This window comes from Saimiri boliviensis, chromosome 3, assembly GCF_048565385.1.
Source record: "Saimiri boliviensis isolate mSaiBol1 chromosome 3, mSaiBol1.pri, whole genome shotgun sequence".
NCBI classification, from domain to species: domain Eukaryota; kingdom Metazoa; phylum Chordata; class Mammalia; order Primates; family Cebidae; genus Saimiri; species Saimiri boliviensis.
The window spans coordinates 37673118-37690688 of NC_133451.1; the positions used below are offsets into that span (position 1 = coordinate 37673118).

At 41.7% G+C, this 17571-nt stretch overlaps 1 protein-coding gene across 4 annotated transcripts in view; it reads right to left on the reverse strand.

The window, feature by feature from the left end:
- The window catches only part of TMEM156 (transmembrane protein 156), a 67341-nt gene that overhangs the window by 22032 nt on the left and 27738 nt on the right, over window positions 1-17571 (reverse strand). For 3 of the 4 annotated variants that reach the window (XM_074396017.1, XM_074396018.1, XM_074396019.1), the window contains exons 2-4: window positions 10165-10434; window positions 6049-6309; window positions 4417-4536 (exon numbers count right to left, since the gene is read on the reverse strand). In XM_074396017.1, the coding sequence (XP_074252118.1) occupies window positions 4417-4536; window positions 6049-6309; window positions 10165-10434 (651 nt within the window). The remainder of the gene's footprint in view (window positions 1-4416; window positions 4537-6048; window positions 6310-10164; window positions 10435-17571) is intronic. The other variant, XM_074396020.1, reaches the window with a different exon arrangement.

The window sequence follows — 17571 nt, forward strand, 5'->3', positions numbered from 1 at the left end:
ATCATGGATATTGGCCTGAAATTTTCTTTTCTTGTTGAGTCTCTGCCGGGTTTTGGTATCAGGATGATGTTTGTCTCGTAAAATGATTTGGGAAGGATTCCCTCTTTTTGGATTGTCTGGAATAGTTTCAGAAGGAATGGTATCAGCTCCTCCTTGTATGTCTGGTAGAATTCAGCTGTGAACCCATCTGGACCTGGGCTTTTTTTGGGTGGTAGGCTCTTTATTGCTGCCTCGACTTCAGACCATGTTATTGGTCTATTCAGGGTTTCGGCTTCTTCCAGGTTTAGGCTTGGGAGGTTGCAGGTGTCCAGGAATTTATCCATTTCTTCCAGGTTTACTAGTTTATGTGCATAGAGTTGTTTGTAATAATCTCTGATGATGGTTTGGATTTCTGTGGAATCTGTGGTGATATCCCCTTTATCGTTTTTTATTGCATCAATTTGGTTATTCTCTCTTTTCTTTTTTATTAATCTGGCTAGTGGTCTGTCTATTTTGTTGATCTTTTCAAAAAACCAGCTCCTGGATTTATTGATTTTTTGAAGAGTTTTTTGTGTCTCTATTTCCTTCAGTTCTGCTCTGATCTTAGTTATTTCCTGTCTTCTGCTAGGTTTTGAGTTTTTTTGATCTTGCTCCTCTAGCTCTTTCAATTTTGATGATAGGGTGTCAATTTTAGATCTCTCCTTTCTTCTCATGTGGGCACTCATTGCTATATATTTTCCTCTAGAGACTGCTTTAAATGTGTCCCAGAGATTCTGGTATGTTGTGTCTTCGTTCTCATTGGTTTCGAAGAACATCTTTATTTCTGCCTTCATTTCATTGTTTATCCAGTCAACATTCAAGAGCAAGTTGTTCAGTTTCCATGAAGCTGTGCGGTTCTGAGTTAGTTTCTGCATTCTGAGTTCTAACTCGATTGCACTGTGGTCTGAGAGACTGTTTGTTATGATTTCTGTTCTTTTGCATTTGCTGAGGAGTGATTTATTGCCAATTATGTGGTCAATTTTAGAGTAGGTGTGATGTGGTGCTGAGAAGAATGTATATTCTGTGGATTTGGGGTGGAGAGTTCTGTAAATGTCTATTAGGTTTGCTCGTTCTCTGTGTTCAGGTCCTGGATATCCTTGTTGATTTTCTGTCTGGTTGATCTGTCTAATATTGACAATGGGGTGTTAAAGTCTCCCACTATTATTGTGTGGGAGTCTAAGTCTCTTTGTAAGTCATTAAGAACTTGCCTTATGTATCTGGGTGCTCCTGTATTGGGTGCATATAGATTTAGGATCGTTAGCTCTTCTTGTTGCAGTGATCCTTTTACCATTATGTAATGTCCTTCTTTGTCTCTTTTGATCTTTGTTGCTTTAAAGTCTATTTTATCAGAGATGAGAATTGCAACTCCTGCCTTTTTTTGCTCTCCATTTGCTTGGTAGATCTTCCTCCATCCCTTTATTTTGAGCCTTTGTGTATCCTTGCATGTAAGATGGGTTTCCTGGATACAGCACACTGATGGGTTTTGGCTTTTTATCCAATTTGCCAGTCTGTGTCTTTTGATTGGGGCATTTAGTCCATTGACATTTAGGGATAGTATTGTTATGTGTGAATTTGATGCTGTCATTTTGATGCTACCTGGCTGTTTTGTTGGTTAGTTGATGCAGATTCTTGATTGTGTTGCTGCTTTTTTACCATTTGGTGTGTTTTTGGAGTGCCTGGTACTGGTTGTTCCTTTATATGTGTAGAGCCTCTTTCAGGAGTTTTTGTAGAGCAGGTTTGGTGGTGATGAAATCTCTGAGTGCTTGCTTGTTCACAAAGGATTTTATTTTTCCTTCACTTATGAAGCTGAGTTTGGCTGGATAGGAGATTCTGGGTTGAAAGTTCTTTTCTTTAAGGATGTTGAATATTGGCCCCCAGTCTCTTCTGGCTTGTAGGGTTTCTGCTGAGAGATCTGCTGTGAGTCTAATGGGCTTCCCTTTGTGGGTAACCCGACCTTTCTCTGGCTGCCCTTAGCATTTTCTCTTTCATCTCAACCCTGGTGAATCTGACGATTATGTGCCTTGGGGTTGCTCTTCTTGAGGAATATCTCTGTGGTGTTCTCTGTATTTCCTGGATTTGAATATTGGTCTGCCTTGCTAGGTTGGGGAAGTTTTCCTGGATAATATCCTGAAGAGTATTTTCCAGCTTGGATTCATTCTCTTCATCACATTCAGGTACACCTATCAGATGTAGATTAGGTCTTTTCACATAGTCCCACATTTCTTGAAGATTTTGTTCATTCCTTTTTGCGCTTTTTTCTCTGTTCTTGCCTTCTCTTTTTATTTCATTGAGTTGGTCTTCGACCTCTGATATCCTTTCTTCTGCTTGGTCAATTCGGCTGTTGAAGCTTGTGCATGCTTCACGAAGTTCTCGTGTTGCGTTTTTCAGCTCCATCAATTCACTTATTCTCCTCTCTATGCTGTCCATTCTCGTCAGCAGTTCGTCCAATCTTTTTTCAAGGTTCCTATTTTCTTTGCGATGGGTTAGAACATGTTCTTTTAGCTCATTGTAGTTTCTTACTACCCATCTTCTGAAGTCTGATTCTGTCATTTCATCACCCTCCTTCTCCATCCGGTCTGGTTCCCTTGCTGGTGAGGAGTTGTGATCCCTTTTAGGAGGAGAGGTGTTCTGGTTTCGGGAGTTTTCATCCTTTTTACGCTGGTTTCTACCCATTTTTGTGGGTTTATCCACCTGTTGTCTGTCTCTGTCCCAGGGAGTTGGAGCTTTATGAGTTTCCGTTGCACTACTGCCTTTTTTGATTTTTTTTTTTCAGGTCGGACCCGCCCAGCTAGCAGCACGCCTAGCCTCTGCCTGCCCGCAGGGGCTTTGCTGAGCTGCTGTGGGCTCCGCCCAGCTGCCCTGAGCTCTTCCCTGTAGTCCTTTTTATATGGGCGTAGTTAGAACTGTCTGGGCAATGGTGGCCCCGCCTCTGTTATGGCGGACTCTCTCTGTTGTGGCAGGTTGCCTCGGCAACGGCGGGTTGCCTCGGCAACGGCAGCCTGCCTCCGTAGCGGTGGAGAGTCTCAGTAATGGCGGAAGCCCCTCCCCCACGGAGCCGGACCGTCCCGGTTCAGCTGTGCTTGGTTTGAAGGGCTCAACCCAGAGGGTTTCCAATTACTGTTTTTGTTTTCGTTGTTGTTGGGGGTGGAGGGGTGGGACCAACCGAGCCTGATCACCTGGCTCCCTGACTCAGAGTCTTTTCTTTTAAGTTGAACGACCCCGCGTTCCGGTCGCTTGTTAAAAGGCGCCGGGATCTCCCGTGCTGCGACTCACGGAGTCGGCTCGAACCGCGGCGCCGGCTCCTGGCGGATTTTTTGCCTAGGAATCTCCTGGCCTGACTCGCTATTTCAGATGAATGGGCAACTCTGCTGTCTCAGGGCTCTGCTCGCCAGCTAAGAGGGCTCCCAGACCAGTGGCTTTTGTACGGAGAACCGCAGCAACAGGGAGTGGTCACAGCAGCCGCACGGGCGGAATCAGCCCCGCGGGGGCCAAAACAGCCGCACCGGCTGGGACTGCGACGCTGGCGACCCCTCTGCCTGGGTATCTCCTGGTCTGTGGGCAATAAGAGTTCGTCTGGAAATGCGGCGTCCACTCACCCTCTGCACTTTCACTGGGAGCTGAAGTCCTGAGCTGTTCTTAGGCAGCCATCTTGAAAGTCCAAGTTAAGCTTTTTGTCCTAATTTCTAATTTCTTTTAGCTCTGCCCTACCAAAAATCTGATAACCCCCATGCTCATTAAAGATCGACTCTGCTTCACACTCGTCACCTAAAGCCACTCTGGTCAAGATCGCCAACTCTGAAATTCTCGTTTCTGAGATGGAGTCTCACTCTTTTGCCTAGGCTGGAGTGCAGTGGCACAATCTTGGCTCACTGCAGCCTCCACTTCCTAGGTTCAAGCGATCCTCATGCCTCAGCCTCCCAAGTAGCTGAGCGTATAGGCACACACCACCATACCCCACTAATTTTGTATTTTTAGTAGAGACGGGGTTTCACCATGTTAGCCAGGCAGGTCTCGAACTCCTGACCTCAGGTGATCTGCCTGCCTTGGCCTTCCAAAGTGCTGGGATTACAGGCATGAGCCACCCCACCTGACCTAAAATTCTTTATCCCTACTTCTGTTCTTCTCTCTTCTGCCCTCACTTCCACTAAGCCCTGCTCAATGTCCAGCCCATGAGCTTCTCCCTATTCACCCAGTCTTTATTCCTTTCCTACTCACTTGTCAGAGTAGAAGAAAGATGAACAAAGCTCCTTTCATGCTGGAACTGTGTCTTATCTATGCTTCTATTCCTTGGATTACCTAGAATTGCCACTTATACACAGTAGGCGCAAAATAAATGCTAAATTGAACCAAAAATAGAAGAGATTAGGAGTTCCTTGGCACTACATGGATTTTACTCACTCTGCCACTTCTGCACTCTTCTGTGGCCTTCAAGTATTTTGCAGATAATGAGGACAATCAAAAATATAACAACTAATAGAACTAAAACATACCAAATGATCTTCATGGAACAAGTGATACCTGCAAAGAAAACAAATACTCTAAAAACCCAATAAAATTATTCAACAGATAAAAGACAATGTGGCAGCTTAGCTGAGTTCTACAAAACATTCCGCCCTGAACTGAAAAGCTGAAATTATGACCATCACTGTTACGGGGTCACTAGCTCTCCTGAATTCTTTCTTGATATATTAAATCAAGGTATTAAATAGGAAAACTTGAGCAGGTAGCTTCCAGGTATCCGTTTGGTTCCAAAATTCTAGGATTCATTTCACTTACAGGTTATGCTGATATTAGTTTCACTGTCATCACTGTAACTAGGGTAAGACTGCAACATAGCAGTCCCAGCATCAGAGCCATTTAGAATTCGCAACTTCGAATTCTTTGTTGAAAGATGCAGGGAGTACAAGGAGGATGGGGAAGAAAGAGAATGGCAGGCAAAGTCAAAAGACTGGTCTGAGACATAAGTGGCCAGGACGATGAATAATCAGATCCTCTTTCCACAGGGTAATAGACGGTAAGTACAGTGGTTTACAGGCCAATGGTCAGATCAAGTGCATGTGTTAATTAAACGTAGCTGCCCTGGCCTAAATTTAATAAGGATACAGGTATAAACTCATTCATTCAGATCACAATGAGGCAACATGGGAAGGGCGGTCACCATGCAGCAATAGCTTAGCATGGTCTCCTGGGGTCTCACAAAGACACACTGGCAAGCAGAACCAGGAATCAGTGACTTACACAAGGGTAGTCTCATCATAGCCAACACACAACTATCTACTGACTTTCTAAGCCACCCTGTGTATGCTCTTCTTTGTATACAAAACACAGCTAGTACTTGTTCACCTTAACAGGATGTACACCGTGTTTATTCTCTTGGATGACTGCCTTTGTGAGGTTCATAACCTAGGTGTTCCCTTCGCAGGAACCCAGTTGTACACTAAATAGGCATTCAACATTCATTTAGAGAGACGGCTAAGTAGAGAAAGGGCAGAGGTGGGTTGGGATGGCAGCACTCAGCCTTCCCAAGATTATTCCATGCTATTCGGCTGCCAGGCTTGCACTCCTCATACAGCAAAATAAAAATACAAAAAATTAACCGGGTGTGGAGGTGCACACCTGTAGTCCCCGCTACTCAGGAGGCTGAGGTGGGAGGATCACCCAAAACTGGGAAGTCAAGGCTACAGTGAGCTGTGATCATGCCACAGCACTCCAGCCTGGGCGACAGACCCTGTCTCAAACAACCACCACAACCGCCATCACAACAACAAAAAATGTATTCTGGGGCAGAAGGTCTTTCCAGATCATGACCCATAAATGCCTCCCCTTTCTCGAATTATAGGTAGGCCCCATAAAAAGCATACTTTGAGGGAAAAATAAACGGATAAATGGACTAACGTTCTTACAGGCTATACGTTTTCATCAGTAAAATTCTCCAGCTCTTCAGCTTCCAGTTAATGTGATAGCCCTTTCTGAATTTTATGTGTCTCTATCTGATAACTTCTTTTCCCTCTAGTTTCCTTAAAAACTTACTTTTTATATCCATCTCTAGGTGCAAAGAAATGTGTATACACTCATTCGAGTATTCCATGATTCTACAAGGATGGGTTATAGAGTTCTCTTTGCTGGGCTCTTCCTCCATGATTGTTGATCTTCTAGTGTGGTTTTTTAGATGACAGGTAGTGTTATATTCCTCCAAGTGGTCAACTAGGGGAGCTACAGTGAAGTTAAAGTGCTGACAAGGTGAACGAAAATCATTTGCTTTCACTTCCATTGATCCTCTCCTGATAAGAACTAGAAAGTGAAAAAATGTTATTTGCAAAATATTAACACATAGCAAGAAAACACATACAATTCAAAACTAAATCTCTTCCTTTCTGTACAAGAAAGTAGAAACAAGAAGTTATTTACATTAAAAATATATACATATTTTTGAGACAGGATCTCACTCCGTTGCCCAGGCTAGAGTGCAGTGGTGTAATCATGGCTCACTGCAGTCTCACTCTCCATGCTCGAGCAATCCTCCCCCCTTAGCCTCCTGAGTAGCTGGGACTGCAGGTGTGTGCCACTATGCTTGGCTATTTTTTAAATTTTTTATAGAGATTGGGTCTTGCTATACTGTCCAGGCTGGTCTCCAACTTTTGGACTTAAGGGATCCTCCCTCCTTGGCCTCCCAAAGTGCTGGGATTACAGGCATGAGCCACTGCAGCCAACCTAAAAATAATTATTAAAGTGTTTATATTTTTTAAGATCATGAAAACCAGTTAGTGGTAGTGTTGGAATAGGATTGGAGCATCTTAAAGAAAATACACACATTTCCCCAGTGACTTGTGAGACAGACTGTATTGTGTGACCAATGTGGTCACAACATTTCCCATCCCACAGTGTAGTAGTTTTCTAGGGCTACTGTAACAAAGTACCATAAACTGGGGGCCTTAAAGAACAGAAGTGGCTTTCTCATGCAGTGGCTCACGCCTGCAACCCCAGTACTTTGGGAGGCCAAGGCGGGTGGAACACCTGAGGTCAGTTCAAGACCAACCTGGCCAACATGGTGAAATCCTGTCTCTACTAAAAATACGAAAATTAGCCGGGCATAGTGGCATGTGCCTGTAGGTCCCATCTACTTGGGAGGCTGAGGCAGGAGAATTGCTTGAACCTGGGAGGTAGAGCCAAGATTGCACCACTGCACTCCAGCCTGGGCAGCAGAGTAAGACTCTGTCGCAAAAAAAAAAAAAAAAAGTTTGTCTCACATCTCTAGGCTTCAAACAGTCCTGGAGCCTTGAACCATGATATGTAAGTCCAACACCTTAAGGCCACTATGATGTGAAGACACCCAAATTAGCCCAAGTAGAAAGACAACATATGCTGGGCGCAGCGGCTCATGCCTGTAATCTCTGTTTTTTTGAGACGGAATCTCGCTATGTTGTCAAGCTGGAGTACAGTGGCACGAGCTCAGCTCACTGCAATCTCCACCTCCCGGATTTGAGCAATTCTCCTGTCTCAGCCTCCTGAGCAGATGGGACTATAGGCACGCACCACCACGCCCGGCTAACTTTTTGTCTTTTGGTAGAGACAGGGTTTCACCATGTTGGCCAAGATGGTCTTGGTTTCCTGACCTCATGATCCACCCACCTCGGCCTCCCAAAGTGCTGGGATTACAGGTGTGAGCCACCGCACTAGGCCTGTTTTCACCTTTCAAGGAGGCAGAGAAGGAAGATCTGTGAGCTATCAACCCTTAAAACACTTCCTAGTTCTCTGTCACCATAGAGGCATTTTCACAATTTGCCTTCCTTTGAATTCAGCCCAGAACTTGGAAGAGTTACGGCACTACTTGAACAAGAGCTTCATCCAAAGTTAGTGCAGAGGGGCAGAGGGATGAGGGTTGAAACATTACTTATTGGATACAATGTTCACTATTTGGGTGATGGGGGCACTGGAAGCCCAAGCCTCACAATTATACAACATATCCATGTAACAAACTTGCACATGTACCCCTTGAATCGATAATGATAAAATATTTTTTAAAAGAGGAGCTACAGAAATGCCTAATAAGTACTTGAAAACAGCAACAGAAAAATAAGGTAAATGCCAAGAAATTGTGTTATCATTCTCAAATAATGCCAAAAAAGGGCTGGGCGCCGTGGCTCATGCCGGTAATCCCAGCACTTTGGGAGGCTGAGGCGGGCAGATCACAAAGTGAGGAGATTGAGACAATCCTGGCCAACATGGTGAAACCTGGTCTCTACTAAAAATACAAAAATTAGCTGAGCGTGGTGGCACACCTGTAGTCCCAGCTACTTGGGAGTCTGAGGCAGGAGACTCTCTTGAACCGGGGAGGCAGAAGTTACAGTGAGCCGAGATCGCGCCACTGCACTCCAACCTGGAGACAGAGCAAGACTCCATCTCAAAAAAAAAAAAAAAAAAAAAAGCTAATATCTAGTAATATAGGAGGCAATCTCTCTCACTGAATAAATACAGGTAATAAATGTGATGCTTGGCCTTGAGTCCATCAGCATATTTTATGATTATAAAGGAATTATTTAATTTCTCAATGATCCATTTTTATTTGGTTTAAATAGTATAAATTGATCTCATAATGACTGCAAGTTTCAGTTAGGCACTGCAGAAAATATGTAGTTATTCTTTATTTGTTCATTCATTTATTCAACAAAAATTTACTGAGTGTCTACTATGTATTATGTCAGGCACTGTGCACAAAGCTTGAGATGTAGTAGTAAACAAAGACAAAGGCCCTGCCCTCAAGAGGGTCACTGGAGAGTCAGAGAAGTAAAAAGACTTCACAGACAATGACTACGTGTTAAGCAGGAGTAGGTATAAATGCAAGGGTTCAATGATTTCTTGGAGAATCGAAGTTTGATTTTACTATGAGAAACCACAGATTTACTTAAAATTGTTTTTTAAAGACTTACTACTTTTGAAGAGAGTACATTCTAAATAATCCTCTGGCCATCACATGTATGTGAATTACAGGGCATTTTGATGTATTTTAAGAATACTTTGTTTTCAGTAAGTCAAAGTAAACTAAAAACAAGTAACATCTCAAAGCCCAGAGAGTTGCTCATCAAGAGCCACACCACTGAATGTTCTGATGTCACTGGATTTAAAAATGGAATATATTGGCCGGGGGCGGTGGCTCAAGCCTGTAATCCCAGCACTTTGGGAGGCCGAGGCGGGTGGATCACGAGGTCAGGAGATCGAGACCATCCTGGTTAACATGGTGAAACCCCGTCTCTACTAAAAATACAAAAAATTAGCTGGGCATGGTGGCGCGTGCCTGTAATCCCAGCTACTCAGGAGGCTGAGGCAGGAGAATTGCCTGAACCCAGGAGGCGGAGGTTGCGGTGAGCTGAGATCGCGCCATTGCACTCTAGCCTGGGTAACAAGAGCAAAAAACTCTGTCTCAAAAAAAAAAAAAAAAAAAAAAAAAATGGAATATATTAGCCGGGAGTGGTGGCTCATGCCTGTAAGCCCAGCACTCTGGGAGGCCGAAGCGGGTGGATCATGAGGTCAAAGTTTGAGACCAAGGCCAGGCGCAGTGGCTCACGCCTGTAATCCCAACACTTTGGGAGGCCGAGGTGGGTGGATCACGAGGTCAAGAGATCGAGACCATTCTGGTCAACATCATGAAACCCCGTCTCTACTAAACATACAAAAAAATTAGCTGGGCATGGTGGCGTGTGCCTGTAATCCCAGCTACTCAGGAGGCTGAGGCAAGAGAATTGCCTGAACCCAGGAGGCAGGGGCTGCGGTGAGCCGAGATCATGCCATTGCACTCCAGCCTGGGTAACAAGAGCGAAACTCCATCTCAAAAAAAAAAAGAGTTCGAGACCAGCCTGGCCAAAATGGTGAAACTTCGTCTCTACTAAAACTACAAAAATTAGCCAGGCATAGTGGCATACGCCTCTTAATCCCAGCTACTCAGGAGGCTGAGGCAGGAGAATCTCTTGAACCTGGGAGGTGGAGGTTGCAGTGAGCCGAGATCGCACCACTGCACTATAGCCTGGGTGACAGTGAGAGACTCTGTCTCAAAAAATAAATAAATAAAAAGAACGTATTAGTAATGTTTTTAACAGAATAAATTAACTTATACTTGACACCATTTTATTCTCACCTTCACTTTGTGTTTACCTTTTGATGTTTGTTCCTGAGAAATAAAATCCATGTTTCCTTTAGATTCACAAATGAAACACAAGGAGCACATTTTAAATTCACCTGTGATATCTTGGCAAGTCCTGGTGACGTTATGAAAATTGGAGGAATTTAAAAAGATTCTCATGATAATCTGAGTTTCCCTCACTGGTTGCAGAACAGTTGCAAAGGAAAAGTTTAAGGAGGAGAGTGAATAGGTGAAATTAGATTGTAAACACACTTCCAGACAGGATAGCTCCAATGTTCTTTCTGCAAAGAAAAAAGAAAAACACTTCTTTACTATAAGGTTTTGAGTTTTAGGCATTCAAATAAATACACAGTATGCTCCCAGTTTTTCTTAGGTAGATTCAGTACATTTTAGCTTATTCAGAGACAATATTTTTTTTTTTTTTTTGAGACAGAGTTTCACTCTTGTTGCCCAGGCTGGAGTGCAATTGCACAATCTTGGCTCACCGCAACCTCCGCCTCACGGGTTCAAGCGATTCTCCTGCCTCGGACTCCCGAGTAGCTGGGATTACAGGCATGTACCACCCTGCCCGGCTAATTTTGTATTTTTAGTAGAGATAGTGTTTCTCCGTGTTGATCAGGCTGGTCTTAGACTTCCAACCTCAGCTGATCTGCCCACCTCAGCCTCCCAAAGTGCTGGGATTACAGGCATGAGCCATCACGCCCAGCTAAGACTTTTTTATTTTTTAACATGAATTAGCAATATCTATTCCATTTAAATATTTCTATCTTATTATCATTATTATTTTGAGACAGGATCTTGCTCTGTCACCTAGGCTAGAGTGCAGTGGTATGATCATAGCTCACTTGACCTCCCAGGCTCAAGCAATTCTCCCATCTCAGTCTCCAGAGCAGCTGTGACTACAGGGTCATGCCACCATGCCCAGCTAATTTTTTAAAAAGTATTTGTAGAGACAATTATGGCAGCTCCAAATACAGGGAGCTGCCGTACCCAGCACCATTTCTCTTTTAAACTTGAGAATGTTCCCTATTAATTTTCAGAGAACAGATGTCTTGATAAAGAAGTGCTTGGATAACAGAGTGTTGGATGCAGCAAACCACTATGGCATGTGTATACCTATGTAACAAACCTGCACGTTCTGCACATGTACCCCAGAGCTTAAAGTGGAGAAGAAGAAGAAGAAGAAGAAGAAGAAGAAGAAGAAGAAGAAGAAGAAGAAGAAGAAGAAGAAGAAGAAGAAGAAGGAGGAGAAGAAGAAGAAGAAAGAAACAAAGAAAGAAAGAAAGAAAGAAAGAAAGAAAGAAAGAAAGAAAGAAAAAGAAGAAAGAAGGAAGAAAGAAGAAAGAAGAAAGAAGAAGAAGAAGAAGAAGAAGAAGAAGAAGAAGAAGAAGAAGAAGAAGAAGAAGGAGAAGGAGAAGGAGAAGGAGAAGGAGAAGGAGAAGGAGAAGAAGAAAGGAGAAGGAGGAGGAGAAGGAGGAGGAGAAGGAGGAAGAAAAGAAGTGTTGCTTGGAATCTCAGCATTTTAACCATTTTCCATTCTGGAGAATTTTTATGGATAAACCTTAGGTTCTTCTGAATCTATCTGTTCCAAAATAGAGACTCAAGTCAATTGCATGGAGTTGAACAGGGTATGAAAACTTTGAACAGTCTCTTTGTAACGGTTTCCTAGGGCTGCTGCAACAAATTACCACACCTTGGTAATTTAAGACAAGAGAAATTCATTTTCTCACAGTTCTGGAGGCCACAAGTCCAACATCAGTTTCAATAGTCAGAAATTGAGAGGGCTACATGATTGTACTACCACTGGTGGCTCTGGGGAAGAATCTGTTTCTTGCCCCTCTGGTGGCTGCTGGCATTCCTTGGCTTGTGTCCACATCACTCTAATCTCTGTCTCCATAGTCACATTGCTTTCTCCTCTGTGTCTCTGTTTTCTACAAAACTCTGTGGGGAATCACCCTCTGCTTCTCTTGTATAAAGATATTTGTGATTGGATTTAAGCCCCACAAGGTTAATTCAAGATAATCTTCACATCTCAAGATCTTTAACTAAATTACACCTATAAAGACCCTGTTTCCATATAAGGTAACATTTACAGGTTTTCAGAATTAGCACCCGATATCTTTGGATGGCCATTATACAGCCTATCACAACACCCAAAGATGAAATTTAACAAGGTGACACCGAGGGAGAGATCCAAGATGGCTGATCACTAGCAGCTCAGGATTGTAGCTCCCAGTGAAAGCGTAGAGAATGAGAGAACGTCACACTTTCAGATGAATTCTTCTTGCTCACACATCAGGAGATTCCCAGCAGAGGAGCCCCATGGATCACCAACATGACTCTTGTGGCCGGTGAGGCGGTTTTGCGGGCACCTTGGTGCGGCGGTTCTTGGTGCAGAGTCAGAAAAGCACCATCAAATTTAATGCCGCTGTTTTAGCCGGCGCAGTGGGTTGCTCAGATTCCGGCGTTGCGAATCAACAAGTTGGACGTCCACTCAGAAATCCAATCTTTGTAGACGGTAATTATAAAGACCACAGATGGATAAATCTAAAATGAAGGGAAGAAACCAGCCTAAAAAGGCTGAGAATAACCAAAACCAGAACGCCTCTCCCTCTACAGGGGATCACAGTTCCTCATCAGCAATGGAACAAGGCCTGATGGAGAACGAGTGGGCTCCATTATCAGAAGCAGGCTTTAAAAGGTGGAAGATAAGAAACTTCTGTGAATTAAAAGAACTTGTTCTAACCCAATGCAAAGAAACTAAGAACTTTGAAAAAAGGTTTGACGAAATGTTAACAAAAATACACAATTTAGAGACGAATGTAAGTGAATTGATGGAGCCAAAAACACAAGACAAGAACTTCACAAAGTATGCACAAGTTTTAATAGCCGAATTGATCAAGCAGAGGAAAGAATATCAGAGGCTGAAGACCAACTTAATGAAATAAAACAAGAAGACAAGATTAGAGAAAAAAGGATAAAAAGGAACAAGCAAAGTCTCCAAGAAATATGGGACTGTGACGGCCGGACGCAGTGGCTCAAGCCTGTAATCCCAGCACTTTGGGAGGCCAAGGCGGGTGGATCATGAGGTCGAGAGATCGAGACCATCCTGGTCAACATAGTGAAACCCCATCTCTACTAAAAATACAAAAAATTAGCTGGGCATGGTGGCACATGCCTGTAATCCCAACTATTCAGGAGGCTGAGGCAGGAGAATTGCCTGAACCCAGGAGGCGGAGGTTGTGGTGAGCCGAGATCGCGCCATTGCACTCCAGCCTGGGTAACAAGAGCAAAACTCCATCTCAAAAAAAAAAAAAAAAAAGAAAAAAAGAAATGTGGGACTGTGTGAAAAGACCTAATCTATGCTTGGTAGATGTACCTGAATGTGATGAAGAGAATGAATCCAAGCTGGAAAATACGCTTCAGGATATTATTCAGGAAAATTTTCCCAACCTAGCAAGACAGGACAATATTCAACTCCAGGTAATACAGAGAACACCACAAAGATATTCCTCAAGAAGACCAACCTCAAGGCACATAATCGCCAGATTCACCAGGGTCAAAATGAAGGAGAAAATACTAAGGGCAGCCAGAGAGAAAGGTCAGGTTACCCACAAAGGGAAACCTATCAGACTCACAGCAGATCTCTCAGCAGAAACCCTAGAAACCAGAAGAGAGTGGGGGCCAATATTCAACATCCTTAAAGAAAAGAACTTTCAACCCAGAATTTCACATCCAGCCAAACTAAGCTTTATAAGTGAAGGAAAAATAAAATCTTTTGTGAACAAGCAAGCACTCAGAGATTTCATCACCACCAGGCCTGCTTTACAAGAGCTTCTGAAAGAACCACTACACATAGAAAGGAACAAACAGTATCAGCCTTTCTAAAGAAAATACCAAAAAGTAAAGACCATCAACATAGTGAAGAATTTGCATCAACTGATGGGCAAAACAGCCAGCTAACATTAAATGGCAGTATTAAACTCATATATATTATTATTAACTCCAAATTTAAATCAACTAAATCCCCCAATCCAAAGACACAGACAGGCAAATTGGATAAAAAGGAAAAACCCATCGGTATGCTGCATCCAGACCCATCTCATATGCAAGGATACACAAAGACTCAAAACAGAGGGATGGAGAGGGATTTACCAACCAAACCGAGAGCAAAAATAAATAAATAAACAAAAAGCAGGAGTTGCCATTTTTGCCTCTGATAAAGTGGTCTTTAAAGTAACAAAGATCAAAAGAAGCAAAGAAGGACATTATATAATGATAAAAGGGTCAATGCAACAAGAAGAGCTAAAGATCCTAAATATATACGCACCCAATACCTGAATACCCAGATATATAAAACTTATAAAGAGACCTGGACTCCCACGCAATAATAGTGGGAGACTTCAACATTAATATTAGACAGATCAATGAGACAGAAAATTAACAATGATATCCGAGACTTGAACTCAGATCCGGAGCAAGTAAACTTAATTAACACTTATAGAACTCTCCACTTTAAATACACAAAATATACACTCTTATCAGTACCACATCATACCTACTTACAGGCTTAAATGCAATATTGGTTGGCTGCCTGTTTGTTATTTTCTTCCCTTATTTTTTTCATGTCTCCATTATTAAGCGCAAGTATAAGCTTACCCATTTTTAGACTGCATTCTAGCCTGGGCAATATAGCAACACTCCCGTCCTCTCTCCCTCTTCCTCTTTCTTCCTCTTCTTTATTCTTTTTTTTTTTTTAATTTTTTATTATTCTTTTTTCTTCTTCTTCTTTCTTTCTTTCTCTCTCTCTTTTTTATTTTTAAAAATAAATAAAAAAAAAAGTCTGAGATCAGTCTGGGCAACATGGCAAAGCCCCATCTTTACAAATACAAAAATTAGCTGGGCGTGGTGGTGCACACCTGTAGTCCCAGCTACTTGGGAGGCTGAGGTAAGGGCATCGCCTGAGCCTGGGAGGGAGAGGCTGCAGTGAGTAGAGATCGTGACACTCCACTCCAGCCTAGGTAACAGAGTGAGAACGTGTCTCAAAAAAATAATAATAAAAAGATAAACAGTCAATGAGCTTAGTGGTTACCTTATTAGACAGCTGAAACAGTGAAAAAAGGAGAAAAAATAATCATATCAAATGTCAGATAGAGAATATTATCTATAGCTGATATGACTGTACAATTAGAAAACCTACAAAAAAAACTATACTAAGAAGCTACCAGAATAGGTAGACAGTTTTGATAAAGAGCTGGATACAAGATAAAATTATCACCTGTAGTCTCAGCCATTTGGGAGGCTGAGGTGGGAGAATCACTTGAGTCCAGGAGTTTGATACCAACCTGGGCAACATAGGGAAAACCTGTCTCTACAAAAAAAAAAAAACAAAAACAAAAACAAAAAAACAAGGTGACACCATAATTTTTACTTTTGTCTGAAGACAAACATCAGATATGGAAATGATGGTATAATAGAAATAATACTAAGTTCAGAAGCAAAAGACAGACACTCTAGGCTGGGTGCAGTGGCTCACACCTGTAATGCCAGTCCTTTTGCAAGAGGAGGTGCTCAAATTGCTCGAGCTCAGCCTGGGCAATATGGTGACTCCATCTCTACAAAAAATACAAAAATTAGCCAGGTGTGGTGGCACACTGCTATAGTCCTCACTACTCAGGAGGCTGAGGTAGAAGGATCACTTGAGCCTGGAAGCTTGAAGCTGCAGTGAGCCATGATCACACACTGCACTTTAGCTTGGGCAACGAAAGAAGAAAAAATATTCCAGTGCTCTATCTGTCATTAGTCAAGATACTTAGACAATTTACTTAATCTCCATGAGTCTAGTTTTCTTACTAGCAAAATAGAGATAACCCTGTTAATCTTATGGAGTTATAGTAACATCAAATTATATAGTACATATGGAAACACTTTTGAAATTTGTACAAATATATGTCATTTAAAATGCAAACCCAGGCCAGGCATGGTGGCTCATGTCTGTAATCCCAGCACTTTGGGAGGCCGAGGTGGGTGGATCACTTGAGGACGGGAGTTTGAGACCAACCTGGCCAACATGATGAAACCCCATCTCTACGCAAAATACAAAACTTAGCTGGGTATGGTAGTGGGCGTCCGTAGTCCCAGCTACTCGGGAGACCAAGGCAGGAGAATTGCTTGAACCTGAGAGGTGGAGGTTGCAGTGAGCCAAGATCATGCCACTGCACTCCAGCCTGAGCAATGGAGTGAGACTCTATCTCAAATAAATAAATAAATACAGTAAAATGCAAACCTATATTCCAAAGTAAAAATTTTAAATTCATCTTCAGGACAGAATTATTTATGATTTTATTCATCAAAATAATCAAAGCGTACTCTTACTGTGTAAAAATTGGGGATTCCTATTTATTAGTTATGATCGACTAAGGAATAGGCAACCTATCTTTCAGAAATTCCCAGTCCAATAGTTCTTTGTTAGCATAAGAAAACAGCTGACATGGTTAATTTCACCTTTATGTAGCATCTTCATCATTTCTCCTATAATCCTATGGGGCAAAATATATTTTGAAGATTTCTAAATCATGTGAAGTGCAATGAAAGAATTATGTCTTTTTTTGAATGATTACTCCTACTCATATATCCTGATTCAAACTTGAAAAAAATCAAGCTCATGATTTATATTAAAGCATTTTTAAAATTTGTATAATTTGTATTTTTATAGTAATTCTGTAAGTGTTTAATTACTGGTGATTTTTTTTATTATTCAATACATTAAATGCTCATTTACTAGCCTTCTATATTTGAAATTGCTTCTGTAATAACTCACAGTTAATTTCCAGCTATAAAAAATTTATTCAAATATACAATTTGATTATGTCTTAATATATTTATAATCAAAGTTGTAATCAGATTGTAACTATAATAAAAAAAATTGCCTTCAGTAATAATGCCGAGGAAGGATATGGAAATGCACCACCTGATGGAACTCCATAATCTATACCTTTTTTAATATCACTAAAATACATTAAAAACTGATTTCTTGCCATCTTTCCATTTTCCTCACTGGCACCTTTCATTTTATGAAACCTTCAACTTCTTCCATTTATATTGCTATGATATGACTTAGAAGAGAGATAGATAAATTTTTACTGTCAATATTGCAGTATTCTTATTTAATAAGTGACCAACTGAGCTTTCTAGAATTCATGACAGATCCTTTATATTCAGCTATGGGGTAATTTCATGATGATTTTTAAACCTCAGCTTTAAATAATTCAATTGGAAAAGAAATAAATAGAAGACACACCCTTCCCCAGTATAATTTTAAGAAATAAATTCTACTCAATCATTTTTGCTATCAGGTGGGCTATATTCCCATCTCCATAAACAAGGATTTATGAATTTAACTGCTGCCATTAATACTG